Here is a 19,856-nt window from a genome sequence, read left to right as displayed (position 1 = left end):
AATACACTCAAAAAAAAAGAACTATGGATACGTTTTAAGAATATTTAAAAAAGAGTTTCAATTAACTCACAGGGAAGAAACGAGAAACAAGAGAAATGAAAAGCAGAGGAACCAGAAAGTAAAAGATGGCAGACGTAAGCCCCAAAATATCAACAATTACCTTAAATGTGAATGACCAAACCATGCCAATTCAAAGACAAATTGGCAGAGTGGAAAAAAGTCAATCTGGAAACATTACACACTGTGTGGTTCAATTCATATAATGTGCTTGAAATGACAAAACTACGGAGAGAGAGAAGGGCTGGCGCTGGGGAGGGAGCGGGCGTGATTATATAAGCGAACCTTGTGGTGAACTGCTCTTGCATCTTCACTGCAGAGGTGATCACCTGACTTTTCACATGTGACAGAAGTGCACACAAGCGGGCCCCGGGGTGGCTCAGTCGGTTAAGCATGCGACTCTTGATTTCAGCTCAGGTCATGATCTCCCGGTTCGTGGGATCGAGCCCTGTGTCAGGCTCTGCACAGACAGCATGGAGCCTGCTTGGGATTCTCTCTCCCTCTCCCTCTCTCTGCCCCACCCCTGCTTGCACTCCCTCTCAAATATGTAAAAAAATATCAAAAAAAAGAAGCGCATAGAACACATGTATGCACACATGCACAAACAATCGCATGTAAAACTCATGAAATCGGAATCAAGTCCCTGTATTGTTATCAATATTGATTTCCTGCTTGTGATGTTGCACCAAAGTTATGCGAGATGTTATATACATTATATACAGAATCTCTCTATTATTTCTTCTATCCGCATGTGACTCCACATCTATCTCAAAATTAAAACTTAAAAAAAATCTTCAGATATGAGTGAAAACATAGGATATGTGTCTTCCTCTGACTTATTTCACTTAGCATAATACACTCCACTTCCATCCACGTTTTGCAAATAGCAAGGCTTCATTCTTTTTCATTGTCAAGTAGTATTCCGTTGTATATATACAACCACATCTTCTTTGTCAGTTCTTCACTTGATGGACAAGAGCCCACTATATACACTGTTACGTTAGCTAACTTGACAATAAATTACATTTAAAAAATCTTCAGGAAAAAATGTACACTAGAGTTAAGAACAATTTTTGCCTTACGTAATCTTGGATGAAATAAAGACAGCAAGAAACAAACCAAACCTTTTCTCCTAACTCCCTAGTTTGAGTTTGAGGTAAGAAAGGGAGGACAATGCAGTTTCATTTTGAGTCCCATTGCTATGCAACCCAAAAGTTCTGTAACATCGACACATAACACAGTAAGATTATGTGCAGAGATTAATATGTTTTGTTAAAAAAAAATAATTATACTGTTTTGCTAAGTATGTAAGTAATGTCTATTTGCAAAACTTTAGAAAATTAAGGCAAATAATGATAGTAAATAAAAGAAGAATCAGTAAAAGAAGAATAGTAAAATAAGATCCAATGACAACATGGTCTTGTGATCTTTTTTTCTATGCTTACATGGATTTTGGAGGGTGGAGAAAAACTGGATTATACTCTAAATCAGGAATCAGTAAACTACAACCAGCCCATCTAGCCAGATGCCTGTTTTGGTACAGATTTCGAGCAAGTTTTTACATATTTATATGGTTACATACTACACAATATCCTCAGTACTGCCTCTTTGTCTACAAAGCTTTAAGTATTTACTATCTAGACATTTACAGAAAAAGCTTGCCAGCCTCTGCTCTAAATGACATTTTTGTAAAAAGCTCTTACCAATTATAAAGATAATACAATTCCTTTCTGGATATTTAGCCTGTTTCTAAATTTTTATATTATAAACAAAGTTGCAATGAACACTCTTGTAGCTAAATGTCTGCACACAAAGATGGATGTACTTTTCAAAGGAGACAAACTTATACCTAACATTTACTTTATAAATATTTTATAAATGTTTATGTTATTATTTTCTAAATAGGTAACATTATTTATTTTGGTAACATTACTTATTTTATGGCAAAACAGGAATTTATTATAATTATTAACGTTATATATAAATTAACAAGACAATTCTCTATTCCCCAGAAAAGAAGCAAAGTTCCAAGATTCTGAAACTGGTATTTTTTCCTACTAGGTGAACAAGCCAAAATCTGTAACATCACCCAAAATATCATTTTATACACAGGCAGGGGTTCCAAGGGAGTTTTTTCTTAATCTTGCCCAATTCTACAAAGGCACACAGAGAAGAGTATGGAATAAAATTAGAGAGGTCACAGTGAAGTTGGAGGCATTGTAACTACACAGTAGAAGACCAGGCTTTGGAGTCAGACTGCAGGATTCAAATCCATTTACCAGCAGGTGAGCCTGGCCAGTTACCTAAACACTGTAAGTCTGTCTCTTCATCTGTAAAATAGAAGCAATAATCAGGGCCAAATCTTGGACTTGTTACTGTACCTAAAGAGCTCACCAAAGTGCCAAGAGCTGTTTCCTACACTAAATGAGTCTGGTTTTGTAATAATCTTCATTATCAAAGTAGAGCGTGAACACTGCTCATTCCAATACACCATCTCTGCTCCAAGGAGAGCTCAGAACTTTCTTCTATAAGCAGTAACTTGTGAGATTTTAAGAACAAAATCCCAGATACTAGTTTGCTCACTTATTTTTCTTTAAAAGCATATTTAATATGAAAGCATATTATTTGTTTCAGCTCGAACAAAACCATTATAAGAAGAATCGAGAATGGATTAGAAGGTACCACTTTAGAAGAAAAAAACCTGAATATAGAGATATCAATTTCAGGGTTTTTTTGTTGTTGTTTTGTTTTTTTGTTTGTTTTTTAGAGAGAGAGAGAGAGAGAGTATGAGAGAGAGTGTATGTAGGGGAGAGGGGCAGAGGGAGGGGAGAGGGGCAGAGGGAGCAGGATCCATGCTCAACACAGAGCTCAGCATGGGGCTTGATCCCACGATCCAGGGATCATGACCTGAGCCAAATCAAGAGTCGAAGGCTTAACTGACCGAGCCACCCAGGCGCCCAAACTCCAGGTTTAAAATGTCTTTTTCAAAATTTTAACTACTAGTGGAGTTTATGCAGTTTCCTACAACACAGCTGAACTGGATGCTTTGGAATCTTCTTGACTCTCCACCCAGCCCGTCTGCCACATACTATCCCACACTTCCCTTTGAGTGAACTGGAGAAACATTTCCTCTTTGTCTTCTGCTACTGCCCAGCTCAGATCGCTACACCCCTACTTCTCTCTTTTGGGGCCTGCACTAGAACTTCTGATCATGGGTCGCTCCTTCCAGTTTATCTATCACCGGCCCCTATCTCCACCCTTAACAATCAAGGCTTTAGCTGGCTCCCCAGTGTCCACAGGATCAAGTCCAAACTGTCTGGTCTGACATGTTAGTAGCTTCACAACCTCACCCTAGTTTCCTCACCCAGCCTCATTTCCCCAACTTCCTCCAAATTCTAGCCACAGGGAGTGCCTCACGGTTGGCTGAACACACATGCACTTTCATGACTCGGTTTCTTCCTGAAGACTTGCCCAGCCTTTCTGCCTAGATTCGTCTTCCATATTTAATTCTTGGAGACCCCAAATGAAGCCGTTCCCGACCAATCATCCACTCCTCTGTGCTCCCATAGCACTCTGCCACGACCTATGCCACAGCAATCATCCCTAAGTACTCACAAGATCTTGGAGCTTCAAAATGGGAATGAAATTCTTTTGAACACAGACTTCTTTGTTATGTTTTTCAAGAGTAAAGCACCATTTAAGAAATAGTCTGGCTTATGATATGAAGGTGGGATCAACAGCAGACTATATATTAGAAACAAAAAATACTACACATGAGGACCACTTTGGTTATCCCACAAAATTTGCCACAAGTCATTTAGTATTAAGATGAATGCAAGACCCTTAACTGTGTTACCTATTAAGTAACATACTAGGGGCGCCTGGGTGGCTCAGTCAGCTAAGCATCTGACTCTTGATTTCAGCTCAGGTCATAATCCCAGGGTCATGGGATTGAATCCCGGGTCTGACAGTGCAGACCCTGCTTGGTATTCTCTCTCTCCCTCTTTCTGCCCCTCCCCCTGCTCACATACTTTCTCTCTCAAAATAAATAAACAAACATTAAAAAAATAACATACTCCCTTGGTTGAAATATGGTTTTGAATTTCTACTTTAACTGCAAAGTACAACTTAAAATTCTTAAAAGTTTTATATGGTGACATATACACCTCTGTCAATTATATTAATTATACTACACCCAGCAATTTCATTTTATGTGGTTGCAGGTTCCAAGAACAATGAAAAAAGCACAGACAGTTTTGGGTTGTTTGGTTTGTTGTTGTTGTTTTAGAGAGAAAGAGAGCACGAGCGATCAGGGGAGAGGGGCAGAGGGAGAGAGAGAGAATCTCAAGTGGGCTCCACACTGCAGGACATGGGGCTCGATCTCACAATCCTGCGATCATGACTTAAGCTGAAATCAAGAGTTGGCCGCTCAACCGACTGAGCCACTCAGGTGCCCCAACAGAGAGTTTTGAGCAGTTCGTTTTCCTTTTTTGAACACACAAAATGAGAATTTGGAAGAAAACATAAGGGAAAAGCTTTGTAACACCAGATTTGTCGATGATGTCTCGGATACGACACCAAAAGGCAGGGAAAAAAGCAAAAATAGATAAAGTGGACTACATCAAAATTTTAGAACTTCTATGCATCAAACAACATGCTCCATGGCGAAAAGGCAACCCATGGAAAGGGAGAAATTATTTAAATATTGTAAATTGTATAACTGAATAGGGATATATATATATATATATAGATAAATATATACTTTATACATTACATTATGTATATTCTTTATATAGATACAGTTAAATCACAACTCTACAGATCTATAGCTGTACGTCAATCCATCTACCCATATATCCTACTCACAGGTTGTTGACTTATAGATAAAGACAACAGGTTTATCTATCTATCTCGGATAAGGATCTATCCATATCTATCTCTATCTGACAAGGATTAACATCCAGCATATATAAAGAACTCCTCAACAACAAAAACCCAAGGAACTTGATTAAAAAATGGGGAAAGGACTGGAATAGACATTTCTTCAAAGAAAATATACAAATGGCCAACAAGCTTGTAAAGAGGTGCTCAGCACCACTGAATCATCAAGGAAATGCAAATGAAAACCACAATATCACTTCACACCTGTCAGGATGGCTGCTATAAAAACAAACAAACAGAAAAACAGAAAAAACAAGGGTTGGCAGGGATGCGAAGAAACCAGAACCCTTGTGCCCTACCGCTGGAAACATTAAATGGTGCAGCCTCTATGGAAAATAGTAGAGTGGTTCCTCAAAAAAAATTAAAAATAGAATTACCACATGATCCAGCAATTCCACTTTTGCGTACATACCCCAAAGAACTAAAAGCAGTTGCCTCAAAGAGATAGTTTTACACTCATGTTCATTGTCACGTTGTTCACAAAAACAAAAGGGTAAAAGCAACCCAAGTGCCCATCAGAGATGACTACGTAAAATGTGGTTTGTATATGCCATGGAATATTATTCAGCCTTAAAAAAGAAGGAGGGGCGCAATCCATTAGGAGTCTGACTTCAGCTCAGGTCATGATCTCACCGTTCGTGGGTTGGAGCCCTGCAACAGGCTCTGTGATGACACAGAGCCTGGAACGTGCTTTGGATTCTGTCTCCCTCTCTCTCTGTCCCTCCCCTGCTCGCACTTTGTCTCTCTCAAAAATAAATAAAAATTAAGAGAAAAAAAAAGGGGGAATTGACACAGGTAACACAACAGATGCACCTTCAGGACATGATGCTAAATGAAATAAGCCAGTCACAAAAACACAAATACTTGTACGGCATGAGTCCACTTACACAAAGCACCTAGAGTGGTCAGACTCCTAAACACACAAAGTAGAGTGGTGGCTGCCAGGGGCTGCAGGGTGGAAGAACGGGGAGCTGTAATCCAAGGGGCACAGAATTTCAGTTGTGCAAGATGAACAGGTTCCGGAGGTAGGTTCGCTCAACAGCGTGACTGCACTAAACAATACTAAACTGTACGCTTAAAAATGGTTAAGACGGCAAATTCTACGTTATGTGTAGTTTACCACAATTAAAAATGTTTTAAGTAACAACTTTAGAATAACCTAACACTAGGGTCTTCCCAATATAAAAGCTGTCTATAAGAAATGCAGCATTTCATAAGGAAACAGATAAATTGTTACAATTCCATGGCTGAAAACGCTAAATACTGTTGCTTGCAGAAATGGAAAAATACTGGGGCGCCTGGGTGGCTCAGTCGGTTAAGTGTCCGTATTCGGACATGTCGTATTCAGGTCATGATCTCATGGTTCGTGCGTTTGAGTCCCACGTCGGGCTCTGTACTGACAGCTCGGAGCCTGGAGCCTGCTTCGGATGCTGTGTCTCCCTCTCCCCTCCCTCTCCCCTCCCCTGCTCACACTCTGTCTCTGTCTCTCTCTCTCTCTGTCTCTCTCTCTCAAAAACAAAAAAAAAAACATTAAAAATTAAAAAAAAAAAAAAAGAAAAGAAAAGAAATGGAAAAACACCTGAGCACTTGAATAAAGAAAAGGCAGAAGAATAAGGAGGAAAGGCCTGCCCTGTGCAAGTTGAATTAACCGTTAGAAAAGCTAGTGGGAAGAAAAGAAAAGGAAAAATAAAGATTCTTCGGCAACTGAGCAGTGTCTCACAATCTCAATCCTGTAACCGGAAAGTGATTCAAATGGACAAACCCAAGACAAAATGCTCCAAAGGCTGGATTATAAACCAACTCGCTACACCGAAAAGCCCAGACTTGTCCACCACCAGCCTGACTACCTCGCTGGCCCATGGACCCATTAGAAGCCACAGTATCGGGGAGAACACCTGCTTTCCCAGGGTCTCGGGGAGCCTCTCTCTCTAAGCCCTCAAGTGGAAGCCGCCGGCTGTAGAATGGGCACCAGCGCTACCTTTAAAACACAAGCTGAGAATCACTAGCCTACGTGGACTGCTTGCTTCCCAGGTGCTAGCACCATACAAGATGCTGTGCAAAGAGCAATCTTACCTGATCGTCACGGCAGCCACACAGTCAGCAACGACTCCATTTTCCGTAAGAGGAAACTGAGGAACAGAGGACCTGGGTGCTACCTCCAAGGCCATACAGCAGGTACAAAGTACAGCTGAGATATGAACCTGAGGCCGGACTCCAGTTTCCTCAGTCCCCACCTATCAGAGCTAGACAGCAAAATGCTGGGGGCTGGAGTTTGAATCCACTTCTCCCGTGAACCTGCTATACGACATTACGACAGGTTACCTGCAGGGTCTCGGTTTGTTCAACTTTAAAAGAACAACCTTGGGGCGCCTGGGTGGTTCAGTCGGTTAAGCGGCCGACTTTGGCTCCAGTTATGATCTCAGGGTCCGTGAGTTCGAGCCCCATGTCGGGCTCTGTGCTGACAGCTCAGAGCCTGGAGCCTGCTTCAGATTCTGTGTCTCCCTCTCTCTCTGTCTCTGCCCCTCCCAGACTCACAATCTTGTCTCTGTCTGTCTGTCTGTCTCTCAAAAACAAATGAATACACACAAAAAAATTAACAACTGTTATGCCATATCTATAAGCAAACTCTGCAGTGCCTTATCAGGAGCCCCAAAGAGATTATCACAGGTCTTTAGTAGTAAAGGTATTAGGAACCATGCCTGCAGCACCGAACTACAAACACATAATAGCATAACATATAAGATGTTCTCCAGATGAATATGTTTAAGCCCACCTTTTCCTTGAAAAAGGAAACAAATTCCATATAATAACTATATGCAGTATCAACCTGAATTTATACATTATACTGGCTATAGTCACATTGGTGTGAATTTCCAGCAGGTTATCACACATATTTTTTTCAATCCTCTGAGCTAAATGAAATAGTATAAAGAAACAATATAAGTATTATTATCAATAAGTCCATCCATAAAATTGGTAGGTTCATTAGTTTCTGTTATGCTTAAACCTATTTCCTATGCATAGTCTTGAAAAGAAATTTGTTTTAAAAAGCCCACCTTATATATTACTTTATTCTCCTTAAAATACAAACTTTAACAAAACTTAGCTTCTTAACAGTTTTTAAGGAAGTGACTTTCCTCCTTTTTATTTTATGAACTAAACTCTAATTTTGGTGATTGATAAATTACACCAGTGAGCATGCCATATTCGTTAAAAGAATGAAGAAAAAAATAAGTATGGTAGAACCTACAGCGGTTGTTTTAAATTCAGATTTTTAAAGAGGCCAAGATTAGTTTGTAAAACTTTGTATCAAATTTCCCACTGCCAAGGCACTTTGGGTTAAAGTACTATTCAAGATCAGGAGAAAGTGTTTTGTTCCTTCTCCTGCTTATTTAAGCCGATCCATTTAATATTTCTGAAGACTGGGGGGCACCTGGGTGGCTCAGTCAGTTAAGCGTCTGACTTCGGCTCAGGTCATAATCTCACAGTCTGTGAGTTCAAGCCCTGCATTGGGCTCTGTGCTGACAGCTCAGAGCCTGGAGCCTGCTTGGGATTCTGTGTCTCCCTCTCTCTCTGCCCCTCCCCAGTCACGCTGTCTCTCTGTCTCTCTCTCTCTCTCTCTCTCTCTCAAAAATCAGTAAGCCTTAAAAAAATTTTTTAATATATTTCTGAAGACAACTGGCATGTTTTTCCCCAAGGTTCAATCACGTACTGCCCTTCGCACCCCAGTCCCCACGAGGCAAAACAAGCACGGGATCATGTGGCGACAAGAAATCCTCAGGCTCCTGAACCACCCACCTTACCTCAGACTCATCTGTAGATTCTTCGAGAGACTCAGTTTCCTGCAAAGCACAGAGGGGGAGAATGGTCAGAAGAGGTGACAAAAGAATAAAATATAACATATTTTTGAGGGAAAACGGTCACCACTTCCCCGCCACCAACACCCACCTGCCCTGCTGGGAGGTAATTTGCAACCACAGTTGAAAGGACTCCACATGGTGTGACCCTCCTAGGCCTCCCTCCACTTCCCGTGCGTGGCAGGACTGAGACGGTCACTCTGGGGCCACTCAGACCCACTGCTCCTGCTGACCTCCCTTGGGTGGTCAGCAGGCTGACGAATGACCGCGGGAACTGTCATGGGAAGACACAGAAGGCTCTTTCCTTCGCTAAAAATGGAAACGGGTCCAGCAAAGCAGGCTTACTGATCACGGAAGGGAAGAGGAAGCTGCCGTCTCAAATTATCCGTGAGCCAATTTTTATACTGAAAAGCCCTTGTGCTATTAATTACTATGCTATTAATCTGGTTGAGTCAAAATGATGGTCTTGCTTAAACAGCTTTTTACAAAAGAATTCCCCTAGAGTGGTACCTATCAGCCGTTGTGCAAACAAGCCATATAATTTACATCCACTCTTTAAACCATTAGCCAGAAGACGAATTCTGCCATTTAACACAGTTTCCCTCTTGCTAGAGCATGAATCTTGCTGTTCTGGAGAAAACAAAGCAAAAAGGGAAAAATTGACTCGATCCTGCTAATCTCTCACCTGTCCACTGAAAGAGAGAATCTGCTGATGCCACGCATCCTCAAAGAGGTCAGCAAAATGAAGATTTACTTAACGTACTTATAGATATCAATAGCAATAAAAGGTTACAACTAATATGCTGACACTGAATGTAAGCATTTTGCAACAATCCATGAGCTATACAAGAACGAAAAAAAATGGGGCAAGGACATCTTGGAAAGTACTAATATTTTTCAAGGAAAAAAATAAACATTTTAACAAAAGTTAGATGCTTCTATTACTCAGTTCTGGTTGCAAAGCAGGCTAAACACAAATCTGGTGTTTGCACACATTTTAATTTCATTCATAGGAAATTCCTAAGAACCTTGCAGGTGACAGGCTGCCTCTGTAACAGCCTTGTGGACAATACGGTACTTGCTCTGAGAGGCCATCTGTGAAACAGGGACGAATGTGACTTGTGATTAAGAATTTTATTGTAGTTGTGCCATTAACTACGATGAACATGAGAATCTCTTCCACACCCCGACGCGGTAAGGTTCTTCTAAGTACTAGAAAATGCTTATTAATTTGGAGCTACGATCTCGCCATAGGAACTTTTTGTTCTTGGCACCAAAAAGACACATAAAACAATCCAATTCTTCTACTACTTGACAGTTCTCCAGAGAGTTAATGACACGTATCATGCCTGCCCTTCTAAATTGTTTTTCCTCTGTGCTAACCATCCCCAGATCCTGGTTCTCATCCACTTACCACCGTGATCCTTCTCTTCTGGACACACTCCATTTATTATTAACAGTCACTATTCTGACATCTTTACTGAACATCTATTATATATATCCCACAATGCTAAATGCTTTGTACCCAGCATCTTAGAATTTCCTAATGACCCCTGAGGTAAGAACACTGAGGCTCAGAGGCTGAACTTAACGACTTCTGACACCCTTTCCGGCCCTGACTGTCCCTGAATAGTAAGTTACTAACATTCGAGAAACAAGGCTTTGAAGACCATGCCAATGACCTGCCCCTAGATTTCTATCCCCAGCTCAAGAACTTTAAAGGAACACTGGATTACTCTTTCAGAAAAGTGCCATTAAACCTAAGGAAGGTTTTTTGGTTTTTTTTTTTTTTTTTTTTTTGAGATACATTCATATAGACACATAGGGTAAAAGGACAAATGTTCCATTTACGTTCTTCGTTAAAACCAAAGCGTAAGTCTCCACCCACCAATTTCAACCAAAAGCTCAAAATCAAATTATATTCTTTTTAAGTCTCCACCCACCAATTTCAACCAAAAACTCAAAATCAAATTATATTCTTTTCTTTTAAATTTTTTTTAACCTTTATTTATTTTTGAGAGACAGAGTGTGAGCAGGGGAGGGGCAGAGAGGGAGAGAGAGAGAGAAAGAAAGACAGAATCTGAAGCAGGCTCCAGGCTCAGAGCTGTCAACACAGAGCCCGACGTGGGGCTCAAACCCACGATGAGATCATGACCTGAGCCGAAGTCAGAGGCGCAACCGACTGAGCCACCCAGGCGCCCCAAAATCAAATTATATGCTTGACTCTGCACCAAAAACCATGCGGTGCCAGGCTGTGATACCAGGAGGCATGAGACTCTCAGAAACCTGAGCCTGCAGAAGAAAACCGGGCTCTCACAGAAGCCTCCTGTGGCTGTTGGTATCAGTGAGAACATTTACTCCAGGACATTCTCAAACTTACCCCGGCTCCAGCATAAACCTCCCAAACTGAGCTGCGGCCTCAAGAAAAATTACACTTTTGCCTGCAATCCTACCAAAGCCATGCAAGAGTGACTTCAGGAATGAGCCTGGTCTGTTACCTCCTTGCTTCATCCACTCAAAAAGCCCCGCTGCTTAATGCCCTGGGGACTGAGGGGCAAATCGGAAGACATGAAATGAAAAGTCCCAGAGAGGGCTCCAAAAGCCAGGCTGAACGGTGGGAAAGGTTACGGTTTAGAAAGGGGCAGTGGTTTAGAAAGGGGCAGTGGTTTTCAACCGTTTTTTAGCTTCATACTCTGTATCTTTCCAAGAACTTCAAACAAATCATGAAAATACAAGTTACAAAACTGTGCTGTTTTCTAAGTGAAATAAACCAGATACATACTGCAGGGTTCCAAGTACATGAGGCAGAAAGTAGAACAGAGCTTGGCAGGGGCTGGGGGGAGGATGGGGTGGGGGGCATAGGATAGGGTTTAACAGGTCCAGATGAGAAGTTCTGGAGATGGACGGTGGGGACAGCTGCACTGACAATGCCAATGCACTTAAAAACGGTTAAAGTGGTGGGGCGCCTGGGTGGCTCAGTCGCTTGGGCGTCCAACTCTTGATTTCAGCTCAGGTCATGATCTCACGATTCGTGAGTTCAAGCCCCGCGTCGGGCTCCGGCTGGTGGTGCGGAGCCTGCTTGGGATTCTCTCTCTCCCTCTCTCTGCCCCTCCCTCTCTCACACAGTCTCTGTCTCTCTCAAAATAAATACAATAAAACTTAAAAAAAAAAAATGGTTAAAGTGGTAAATACTACACATATTTTACCACAATAATAAAATGGTGCTGTTCTGGTTGAAGCAAAAATGATGAGCTAGAAGGCACAGAGAGACAAGTATACAGCCAGATAAAATCTGGGCAACAGTGGAATGCTACCTTACCTTTCTGTTGCAAACCAATCCCCTAGACTCAAGCATATATCCAAACCTAATGATCTTGATGCTTGACATGTGACCTCTTGAATCTATACACACTATTTGTTGGGGGAAGGTGCAGAATTTGGGGGAGAAATGGAGGCTGGAGCCTGAGGAAGGCCAGCTCCCTTGTCTGCAGGATGAAGAAACAGAGCAGAGATCAGTCTCTGGGCAATCAGCCTGGCCTGGGGAATAGAGCTGAAACACTCAACGCTACACGGCCACCTTCTCTCCTTGCCAACAAACTGGGACACAGCTGAGCTTAATGGAAGACAGGGTGTGAGAGATCCCAACATGTGACACAGGCAGAGGCAAGAGGATATATTTTGTGTGATATGTACCTGCTATCCCGGTATCATCGAGCCCTCAATTTCTATGTAATTAATTTTTGTTTATTGTTATTTTTGAGGCAGAGACAGAGCATGAGTGGGGGAGGGGCAGAGAGGGAGACAGAATCCAAAGCAGGCTCCAGACTCTGAGCTGTTGACACAGAGCCCGATGCAGGGCTCAAACCCATAAACTGTGAGATCATGACCTGAGCCGAAGTTGGACACTTAATGGACTGAGCCACCTAGGCGCCCTGAGGCCTCAATTTCTAAAAGCTCAAAGGAGCTGTGGCCAGTTCGGGGCACTCAGGCAGTAGGCTGGTTGAGTAGGAAAGATGAAAGAGTACATGGGGGGCTGACAAGAGTGGGCAGACTCAGGGTACCCCGCTTAACCCCCCACGGCTCAGCTCCAGCATTCATCATATTCTGCAAATGAAGGAAAATCTGGACATCTGCCCAGTGTGGAAAAAGGGACCAGCCAGGCCACCCAGTGACCCAGCCCCAAATCTGACTTCGCATCACAATCGCATAAGGTCAGTTTGGGGAATTGGGTAGGACCCACGCAAACATGCCATCTTCACAGATGTGGATTTGTTGAGTTGAAATAAGAGCCTAGAATCACAAGCATCTGGGAACAAGAACACCGAGGAGGACCAGGTCCCCGGCAGAAACAAAGGCAACCGTGACTGAACAGCTAAGAATGGGGAATGCATGAAACGCAGAGCCCCAGATTGGATGAGTGCTCCCTCCCAAGGTGGTAACGTGGGTACTGGGGCGACTGCTAGTAATCAGATAGTGATGCCGGACTCCAGCCAATCAGCCCAGACAAAGATGAGCAGAAAAACTTATAAGGCAATAACCACGTCTAGCTAATTTGTGACTACACTTTAGTTACACAGGAAAGAGTGGATCCTCTAGAAATTTCCCGGACTCTGTGCTTTTAGCAACTGCTTGTTTGGGGCTTTATTTTTCCTTTAGTTATCAGTCAAATTGCTTTCAAAAGATCTTTATCAAACTGTAAAAAAAGAGAATAGTATATAACTGAGCAAAGCCCAAGTCTAGATAATAAACTCTAGTCCCACATATAAGGCACTTTGACCTGGCCACTTTAACATAATCTCATTTCAGACTCACAAGATTTCTAGAGCGTAAATGCCTCTGTCCACAGGCAAGTATTGGTTGATGTGATTTTTATTTTACACATGGGGCACACTCACATGGGTGTGTACATGCTCATGAACTGTCATCTGATAATCAGTAAATGCTCTACAGTAAGGATAAAATTTCCCCAAATTCTGGGCTCCTGTGGCTCATTCGGCTGAGCATCCAACTCTTGGTTTTGGCTCGGGTCATGGTCTCAAACCCCCCATTTGGGCCCTGCACTGAGCTTGGAGCTTACTGAAGGATTCTCTCTCTTTTCCTCTGACCCTCTCCTGCCCTCACACTGTCTCTTAAAAAAAAAAAAAAAAAAAAAAAAAAAAAAAAAATCCTCAATTCTAAAACGCACAGGGAAAATTCAAAAAAGAAACTCTCCTCTCCTGTCAAGGAATAGATGGTCAAATATTTTAATAGACCAGGTTCCCTGATGGTTGGTAGGAAAGCTGAAAGGGTACCCGGGGAGCTGGCAGAGTAAGGAATTTAGGAAATGTCATCTACAATACATTTGAATGAATAACTCTTGAAAGTTTCAAGTGAAGCTAACATAACACAAATTCTACTGCATCTCACTTACAGTTTGACATCTTCAATTCAGAAGGCCATTCATTCTCCTCCCGAATAAATTCATTTAAACATTTTACTAAGCACCTAGTACCTGTAAAGCACTAGCCCTGTGAGACATGCACGCATGAGTGAGCTCTGTCCTCCTTCCTGAGGACTCAGCAGTCTGTAGTAGACATAAGACAAATATACAAACAACCAGACTCCAAGCAGAATGTTATTCATAAGAGAGGTCTCAACAAATACTGTTGGGCATCCATGATCATGAAGGTCAACTGTAAATCATTTTGGAACTAAGTAAAACTGCTGGTTAGAAAATTCCCAGGCAGAATACAGGGTGTGAGTCCTTTCTCCAAACTATACACATGTGGTTATTTCTGTGAACTCCCTTCCCTGTACTCAGCATAAAGACCTCCCAGTGCCTTAAAAAAATGTTCAATCATGTCCAAAAAAGTGATTTCGTAGCTTGAGAGCCCATGAACGATTTTACATTATGTTAATTCAATACAGATCTTATTACTTTGGTTCTTTCTAAAATTAAAGGGTAAAAAAAAAAAAAAAAAGCAATCATCAAAGAATACAAGGCTCAGAAAAGTTAAGAGGAGAGGGGCGCCTGGGTGGCTCGGTCAGTTGAGTGTCTGATTCTTGATTTCGGCACAGGTCACCACGATCATGAGATCGAGGCCTACACTGGGCTCTGTGCTGAGCATGGAACCTACTTGAGATTCTCTCTCTCTCTCTCTCTCTCTCTCTCTCTGTCTCTCCCTCTCTCTCCCTCTCTCTCTCTCCCCCCCCCCGACTCTTCCCCTGCTCACTCTTTTCCTAAAATTAAAAAATAATAAATAAAAATTAAAAACAAAGAAAAGTTAAGAGAAGAGATTTATTTTTGGCTTGCTCATCATGGAGGCGGTCTGCATTTCCAGTGCATGATGCCAAGAAAAAAGCTTCCTCTGCCCTAACCTGTCATCACAGCTCATTTTAATACCCATCTCAGGTCTGAAAGTTTTTTAGGGGGAAAAATTAGGTCAAGACTTTCTAAGAGGTTTGGGGCGCTTAGGTGGCTCAGTCGGTTGAGCGACCGACTCTTGATCTCGTCTCAGGTCGTGATCTCACAGTTTGTGGGTTTGAGTCCCTCATCGGGCTCTGCCCTGACAGTGGGGAGCCTGCTTGGAGTTCTCTCTCTCTTTCTCTATGCCCCTACCCGACTCATGCTCTCTCTCTCTCTCTCTCTCTCTCTAAAAATAAATAATTAAAAAAAAAGATTTTCTAAAAGGTTCAAGGGGGCCGAACAGAACAATTAACAAATTTATTTAACTCCGCTTTTATGCACTTTTAGCTTTCAAAACTCTGTAGACACAAGACCAGATTTCAACAGCTCCCTACCGCACAAATCAACCAGGGTGAGAAAAATCTAACCATTTTTAATCTAAAAGAACCGATAACATAGGTACGATTATTTACCAGCTTTAAAAAAACAGAACGACAACTTGTGAATGTCTGCTTCTTTCTGCCATTGACAATGGACCACTGGTCTTTTTGAGAATGACCCTGTTGGGGAGATGAATGCCTGCTTTAACTATATTCAGGCTGTTGAAGTGTCAAAGGTGAAATTATGACTTGAAGGAAATTTATTAAGGTGATAAGGTTCATTCTACTTCATAAAGTAAAAAAAAAAAAAATTAGAATTAGGTTCTCAAGTATTTTTTAAGAGGTGGGGTGTTCTAGTGGGAAAAAAACATGAGCTCTGGAAAACACATTTCTATTTGGAAATAGAAGATTGGAAATTTATTACACACATTAGCCTGAGTAAATTACTTATGTTGTCTGAATTTCCAGTTGCGTATGTGTAAAATTCAATCATTTAACACATATCGTGGCACTACTCTAGGTGTCAGGCAAACAGCAGTGAACAAATTCTTTCCGTCATGAAGCTTATGTTCAAATGGGGAGAATATACAGAAATGAACACAGAAACACACAGGACAAATAAGTAGAAACCTTAAAACACACTATGTCAGATGGTAATGAGCACTAAGGAGAAAAATAATGCAAGGAAGAGGTCTCAAAGAACAATCAAAGGTCTCACTCAAAAAGATAACACGTGGACAAAGACATGAAGGAACCCCGGAAGAAAGCCCTGGATACATGAGGTCAATAAAGGGTGTAGCATGAGCAAAGGCCCTGAGGTAGAAACGGGCCAGCCTGTTGAAGGAACAGTAAGAAAGCCAAGTATAGCTGATGCAGAGTGACAAAAGGGGAGAAGAGGAGAAGAGTAGAAAATGAAGTCAGAGAAAAGGAATAAGGAACAATTGGGCAAGGTCCTGTAGGGCAACTAGGGTATTATAAAGGAGTCTGACATTCCCTCAGAGTGTGATGGGAAGCCACTGGCAGGCCTGGAACATAGGAGGTGCTGGTCCTGACTTATATATCAGAACAAACATTCACCACACAGAATTACTTTGTGAGGACCAAATGTGATGTGAAGGCTTTACACTGAAAAGTACCATCAAAATTCAAAGCATACTTACTATATCACTAACTTTCTATGTGTGTTTTTATATCAGACAGCTTTGCCAAACTTCTGCACAAAACAGCAGTAAATACTGAGAGCAACTCTCTCCATCTCTACTACCCTGTATCTAAGGTCTTGGCTTTTGGTTTTATTTATTTTTGAGAGAGAAAGAGCGTACGCAGGGAAGAGGCAGAAAGAGAAGGGGACAGAGGATCCGAAGCGGGCTCTGCACTGACAGCAACAAGCCCAGTGTGGGGCTCGAACTCACAAACCGTGAGGTCATGACCTGATCTGAGTTCGGACACTCAACGGAACGAGCCACGCAGGCACCCCGTTTTGGTTTGAAATCAAACAACAAATAAGCTGTTATTTCCACCAGAAAGACCAACAGTGTGAAAACCAATCTCACCACTATCATCAAACCCAGCAATGACTCACGAAGCTGCATGTGCTTAACAAGCATTTTTCCTTTGAAGTGACTGAATCAAAAAAAGGAGGCTTCGGTGGCTGGTAGCAACACTCCTATTACCACAACGACCACCCAAACCAAATTTCTACTTTATTTCTTAATTACTGATGTATATCAAACGTACTTAGGGCAACTCTGCATTACATAAATGAAATATGTTACAAGTGGTATTCTTAATACCACTGATAATAAATTATCAAGTAGCTAAACTTCTTTCATTATGGTACAGCTCAACATATACCACTTTTTAGAGACAATTATGGAAACTGATGGCCTTGTTAATTTGTAAGGAAAAACTGTGCCAACGTGAAATGACCCTGTAGATGGACAATTAGTTCTGGCCTTTGCCCTTTTCTGTCTTCTTGATAGTACTGTGTCATTTCAACTAAGCTTTGATTACCAGTATCACGTGTATGAAAATAACTCTTTTGCCTTCACTATCTACTACTCTAAACTCCAACCCCACATGGCCATGTGTGGGCTGGCATTGCCATGTGATGTTCTGTCAGCAACAAAGAATCTCATGTAACTTTTACTGAGCCCTACTTTTACTAAGCACTTTAACTGGTGTGCTTATTCTACCCTCTAACTTATTTACTCTCCAAGAATGTTACTCTTGTATCTCCATCTTATATTTAAAGTTAAGTAACTAGCCGAAAGTCACATATTAAGAAAGAGAACCAAAGGCGCCCGGGGGGGCTCAGTCGGTTGGGTGTCCGACTTTGGCTCAGGTCATGATCTCACGGTCTGTGGCTTCAAGCCCCACGACGGGCTCTGTGCTGAGAGTTCGGAGCCTGGAGCCTGCTTGGGATTCTGTGTCTCCCTTTCTCTCTGCCCTCCCCCGCTCGTGCTCTGTCTCTCTGTCTCTCTCTCTCTCAAAAAATAAAATAATTAAAAAAAAAAAAAGAAAGAAAGAAAAGAAAAAAGAACCAGCACTGGAGCCTAGGCATTTTTGCTCCAGGACAAATGCACTTAACCACTGCTGCACGTCACAGCTGACTTAGCTTTGCACCTAAAAACAATAGGTACGAGACAAAATTCATCATCTACTCTCTCCTGGCCCTCCTGCAAACCAACTCTCACTGTCTTCACTTCGACGCTTCCCAAGGGCAGTCAGTTCCTGGGACAACCAGGCTGCCTTCCAGCCAAAATTTCACTGAAGACAGGTCACAGGGGCAGCGACAAAGCAAGGCCGCCCCTCCAACGCCGGGGGTGTGTCGGAGAGCTTTCCCCGGGTGCCCTCCAAGAGCAGCCATCCCACCCTCTCCTCTGCTCCCCGAAATGGCCTTTCGCCCCTCGCGCGTCCCGCGGTGGGCCTGCCTCGCCCTCTGGCAGCTCCGCACTTCCACACACTCGGCTCCGAGCCCGGATCACCTCACCTCGCCTCTCCCTCCCCGGCCTAACAGTTGCAGCATTTACCTGCCCCTCTGCTTCCGCCATGATGCAGCCGGAGAGTCACATGACAGACCCGGAAATGAGAGAAACCGAGACTCTGGAAACAGGGGCTGCTGGGAAATGTAGTTTTAGCAGCCTCTGAACCGGGGCGTCATTTGGTGCATCTCTGCTTCTGACTTTCCCAGCTCAATGGAGATGGCCTCTGGAGAATCTGAACAAAACCGTTGTTGATTTCATGATTTATTTTTTGTTGTTCTTACTGGTTCCATGATTATGACATTATTTACTAATATTCGCTATGTATGAAGCCCTGGGGTTATAGTTTTGCAAACATTTTCTCATTTAATACCCCCAGCAATCCCTAGTGTTACCCCTATTTATAGAGGAGAACACCATGGCTCAGAGGTCACACACCTGTAAGAGGCAGAACTAGGATTAGAATGTGGCCATCTCTGGGGCACCTGGGTGCTTTAGTCGGTTAAGCATCAGACTTTGGATCAGGTCATGATCTCACAGTTCCTGAGTTCCAGCCCCACATAGGCTCTCTGCTGACAGCCTAGATCTGATCTGGAGCCTGCTTCTGATTATCTCTCGCTCTCTCTCTGCCCCTCCCCCACTCTTCTCTGTCTCTCTCTCTCTCTCTCTCTCTCTCTCAAAAAATGAATACAACATTTAAAAAGTTTTTTAAAAAATAGAATTTGGCCATGTTTAATGCCAAAGACTCTATGATTAGCAAATGCTTCCTAGTCTAAAAGGTGTCTTGTCCTTTTTAACAAATATATTCAGTGAATATAAAGCATAAATCAGTCCTTGTAGTGGAGAACCAGATAAGAACTTACATTTTAAAAATATTTGGCTTGCTTGTACTGCTTGCTGCTTTCATTTGACATCTTCTTTTGGCATCTGTACATTGAAATTTAAAACAAAAAAATCTCCATTGTTTAATTAAATTAGTTGTTAAACTTTTATTAGATATGTTCTATAGTTAAATATTTAAGATAGAATATAAATTTATCCTTGGTAAAATCTGTAAAACCATTGTTTTTTGTCCATCCTTTAAAACGAATGATCCCCCCACCATGTTTCTGAACATTATAAAACTCTCCTTCCTAATCCTCAGGAATTTGCAATATCTTAGCCAAAAACAGACATTTTCTTCTTTCCGATCATCTCCAGTAATTCATAACTAGAAAAAGGTGCCACAAATGGCAGCACGTGGTGGGTGCCC

The 19,856-nt window shown here is 42.1% G+C and overlaps 1 protein-coding gene across 1 annotated transcript in view; it reads right to left on the bottom strand.

Annotated features, from left to right (window-relative positions):
• VPS41 (VPS41 subunit of HOPS complex) overlaps positions 1-18,697 on the bottom strand; it is a 186,729-nt gene extending 168,032 nt beyond the window's left edge. Inside the window, exons 1-2 of the mRNA XM_042914682.1 lie at positions 18,653-18,697; positions 8,802-8,840 (exon numbers count right to left, since the gene is read on the bottom strand). Coding sequence (XP_042770616.1) covers positions 8,802-8,840; positions 18,653-18,673 — 60 coding nt within the window. The 5' untranslated portion in view covers positions 18,674-18,697. The remainder of the gene's footprint in view (positions 1-8,801; positions 8,841-18,652) is intronic.
• Positions 18,698-19,856: the final 1,159 nt, after the last annotated feature.

This window comes from Panthera leo, chromosome A2, assembly GCF_018350215.1.
Source record: "Panthera leo isolate Ple1 chromosome A2, P.leo_Ple1_pat1.1, whole genome shotgun sequence".
In the NCBI taxonomy this organism is placed as follows: domain Eukaryota; kingdom Metazoa; phylum Chordata; class Mammalia; order Carnivora; family Felidae; genus Panthera; species Panthera leo.
The sequence above is the reverse complement of the archived record's forward strand: the minus strand, read 5'-3'. Positions and strand labels throughout refer to the sequence as shown.